At 35.4% G+C, this 4,525-nt stretch overlaps 1 protein-coding gene across 1 annotated transcript; it reads right to left on the reverse strand.

The window, feature by feature from the left end:
- Positions 1-258: 258 nt before the first annotated feature.
- On the reverse strand, positions 259-690 carry LOC128126169 (uncharacterized). The gene is made up of 2 exons (XM_052763939.1): positions 536-690; positions 259-472 (listed from the first exon to the last, which is right to left on the reverse strand). The coding sequence occupies exons 1-2, from the start codon at positions 688-690 to the stop codon at positions 259-261; spliced, it is 369 nt and encodes a 122-aa protein (XP_052619899.1).
- Between the last annotated feature and the right edge of the window lie 3,835 nt (positions 691-4,525).

Below are 4,525 nucleotides of genomic sequence, written 5' to 3' on the forward strand. Positions count from 1 at the left end.
GCGATCGATGCATCCTGCTAAATGCACCATTTCGCGGCGTCGACTAGTGCTAGGCTACACTAGGGGCGCGTGTGTGGGTTTGGCTCATCCCTTGATCCACTAAAAGCCTTTGAAGGCCTATCAAGAGAAAAACATTATAAACCTACCTAAATGTTTCTTCCCCTACCAATGCGGGATAGAGAAAACTTGCCAACTTGCAAAGTTGGATGAAAAACATTCATTCTCATCAAGGAAAGTGGCATATTACAAAATACCCCTTTACTTATCAGAAAACCAACACCCACCATTACTGCTACCAACCACCACCACTACCACCACTGCCACTGTCACCACCACTACTATCACCCGCCACCAACAACTCCCGCCTCCATCACCACCACCGCCACCGCCACCAGTATCACTACCACCATTACCGCCATCACCACTATTGTCACCACCGCTGCCACCACCACCACCACCACCACCACCACCACTGTTACCACCAGCTACCAGCTACCACCCCCACTACCACCACCACCACCATCACTATCATCACCCGCCACAAGAGTCATCGCCGCCACCACCACCCCCACCTCCACCGCGACCACTACCACTGTTGTCGTCGCCGCCAACACCATTATCGTCATCGCCACCACCACTAGTATCACCCACCACAACCACTACATCCGCTACCATCACCACCACTATCATCTTTATATATAAGTTAGAAAATTAAGTAAAATTAAGCATACCAGACAAAAATGAAAATTCTGTAATTTTACATGGATTCCAATTCTATTTCTTGATAATGAAACATAATCTGAAATTTCTTATAATTCTATTTCCGGTAAACCATATAGGATATAGAATTGTATTCAAATTCATGATAAATTCTTTTTTCATTTTCTTCATTAATATTCTGCGTAGGGATGAGCATATGGACCGGGGAACCGGTATCGAAACCGGAACCGGAACCGGAACCGGAACCTGATGGAACCGGTCGGGCCGGGACTGGAACGTTATTTTTGTGGATTTTTGGAACCGGTAGAACCGGCAAAAATTGAAACCGTATGATGCTATTTTTCGATAACCGGTTCCAACATTTGAAGACAGGACAACATCCGATAGGAACCGGGAACTGGTAGAACCGGAACCGGTAGAACCGCCGGGCCGGTTCGGTTCTTGATTTTGGCCGAAGCCGGTTCCTGGGTCGGGTCGGATCCGGTTCGGTCCTTTTGTTCATCTGTGAACCAAACAACACCTAAAACATAAGATGGAAACTTGTGATAAAAATATAGGAGTATTAGCAAATGAGCTGAAACGACTATCATAATAATTGGGATGTTTGGGGCATGTATGCCAAAGAAACATACCCTATCTAGTAAGTTGTTTTAAGTTTCAAAAATTTCTTAAGCTTGTGATCATCGGTTCATCACATAAGCGATGTGGTTATGATAGAAATTGATTTAATAATAACTGTCTCTCTAATTTTTGTTACAAACATGACACTGGTTTCAAAATCATTTTAATTGTTTGAATTAAATCCATCGTAAAAACATCAATTTGGATTATTTTATTTTCATATTATTGAATTGAAAAGTATTCTTTTATTGCGGTTGCTTTTGAAAAAACAATACTCTCGATAATCTCGTACCACTTGAAAATATTCCTTATATACGTTGCACCATCTGGGAATGGGTCGATGTTAGCAGTTAGCACCTTCAATGGCTCTCTCTTGTTGCTACCTACTTTCCCTCGATGTCTTTTTTTTTTTTTTTGAACAATGAAATAATTTTACAATATTATTATTTTAGAAGCAATTAAAAGTTAGTTATATAATTATATAATAGAAATAATAAGAGTAATATACTATAATACATAAATAATTAAAAATACATTTTTTGCATTGAATCCTTGTATCTATAAAAAGATATTACGTTAAATATGACAAATTGCATCAAATGATACCGTGTTTACAGTGAATTTCTATTTTATTGGGTGTATCTTTAGAATTAAATTGCAAAAGCTTCTCTTATACATCTACAATAAAACAATTTCTTTTCGGAGAATAGTAGAAAATTTATTAAAAAGCTAGCAAGAAGCTAGAAACACCCCATTACAACAAAATAGAAGCTAAGTAGGGTTATGAAACCAAGAACTCCAACTAAGCTTAGCTTTGCTACATCTATTGAAAATCTAAAAAAACACCCTATCTACGTCATCATCAATGAGAATGAGTTTCCCTAGGATAACCGTTCCAAAAACAATGACATTTCTAAAATTCCAAAAGCTCCAAAAAGTAGTCAAAATAACAACTTCAAGGGCCTTACGTTGACCTCCCCGCAATGTAACTAAATCGGGCCAAGCAATAAGTGAAGGAATGGAAAACAAATCAGGCAATTGAACACCCCACCATATAGCAACACACCTCAAATAGCAATCAACTCAACACAACCTGCAAAAATATGATCAATCGTCTCCACAACACTCTGACAAACACGAAAAAGAATCAACTCCACCTCGAACCCCGAGAAGAGAGTCTCTCTTTAGTAAGAATGCTATCAAGTCTGATTCTCCATATAAGAACATTAATCTTAATGGAAACCTAATTATTTTTACTAGTCTTCAAACCACTCACATCAAACATACCACTATCTACAAATGCACGAGCGGAAGAGACGGAGAATGTGTCAGAAACATCACACAGCCAACCCAATCTATCGGGTATAGACTCTAGACCTCTAACTAAACATTTTGCAACAATGTCATAAAAACGTCCTACTGAGTCTGCTCAATACCTCCCCTTGGTAACCGACTAATCGTCGAAGGTTGTCTGGCCCAACCTAAAGAAACATGGTCTCTAACAAATTCCAATCTATAATTGTCCCATGCAAATATTCTATGGAAAGAAATAGCAAGGGGCACATCACCCTTCCGTTTATCATGCCAAAAGGAAGTAAAGGCCCCATCGCCCACTCTAACGCTTTCCCAGAAGGAGACACACATTGTAACAATTCATCACGATAGTTGCCTCTGGCTTACATTGGCAGGCCATAAGTATTATGTTTAAAACAACTTTTCTTTTGTGGGATCTTTTGTTAAACCGAAAACTTATAAATAGTCCTTAAGTATTGGATTTTTAGAGCATGCTTTTTAAACTAAAACTAATCGAAAAGACATTTGTTTTGTGTGCAATTTGCCTTTTTAGAGAAGTATGTTAATAATTATATTAGTTTTTATGATTTTGTGATGATAACACATGATGATGATGATTGTAATAATTAATATCAAATGACAATGACAATCATCATCGTAATGTTTATATATCACTTTAAATCCCTATTGCTTATAATTTGCCACCTCCTTTTGCTCTATCACTAAACTATTAGTTCAGTTTGTTATTTTTACAACCATCTCATTGAATGTTTTTTTTTCTTTTTTCACATCATTTCGTCGTTTGATAAACAGAAAAAGGTTGGAACAAACTTCGGTGCAAAATAATGCAAATATGGCCGACCAATGTACAAATGAAATATACATAGGAAGGGGATATAATAATAGAAATGCAGAACCTTATCATCAAATCATCAAAATGGAAGACAGAGTATCAGCTTCGGATCCGACAATTATTAAATGACCTATCGTTCAAAAAATAAATAAAATTGAAGAAGTAACATCATATAACTTAAGTCCCTTTTATATCAAGAGACAAGAGGGGAGGTGTCCCCACTGTTTAACATTTTTACTGTTGTTATGTGACAATTTTATTTTTTTATTGTAAACATCTGCCCAAACGATTTGAGCAAAACAATACTGGAGTTTCAAATAGAAAAACGATGACTGTACATTGTCTTGAAGATTTTGTCACCATTTAAAGCTTAAAACGAATGGTTGGCTTTTTAAATAAATGAGTTTAGATTATTTTTTAAATTTTTGGTTTTATGTTTATTTAGTCATTTAACTAATTTTAAGTTGTAAAATATTACTAAACTTTTGGCTTTATGCTAATTTAGTCATCTAACTTTTAGTTTTGTCAATAAATGAGTACAACTTTAAAAGGAAGATGACTAAATGATCACAAAACCAAAAATTAAGTGATCAAACTAAAATTTAGGTGATTAAATGAACAAAAAACAAAAAGTTCAATGACATTTTAAATTTAAAAAGAGTTGAGTGGCCAAATGAGCACACAAACACAAAAATTTAATGACCAAAAATGACATACACTATAAATTAATATATTTTAATGACCAAAAATGACATACACTATAAATTAATATATTTAACTTTTTGTCGAAAACAAAACAATTACTGTTATAAAAACAACAAAAATTAGTATGTCATAAAAGTTTGCTAAAGTTCATTCCTATAAGGGAGGAAAAAATCTTTCTCTCCCAAGTCATTCAACAACGGGACAATATTATTTTTTTTCTTTCTTTTTTCTATCTTTTTCAGCCAACAACACATAGAAACTTTATTTTTCTCAAATTGTAAAACACATAGTACAATATAGAGAGAGAGATTTCCTCAAACCGTCAAAGGAAGC

Source organism: Lactuca sativa, chromosome 5 (genome assembly GCF_002870075.4).
Source record: "Lactuca sativa cultivar Salinas chromosome 5, Lsat_Salinas_v11, whole genome shotgun sequence".
NCBI classification, from domain to species: domain Eukaryota; kingdom Viridiplantae; phylum Streptophyta; class Magnoliopsida; order Asterales; family Asteraceae; genus Lactuca; species Lactuca sativa.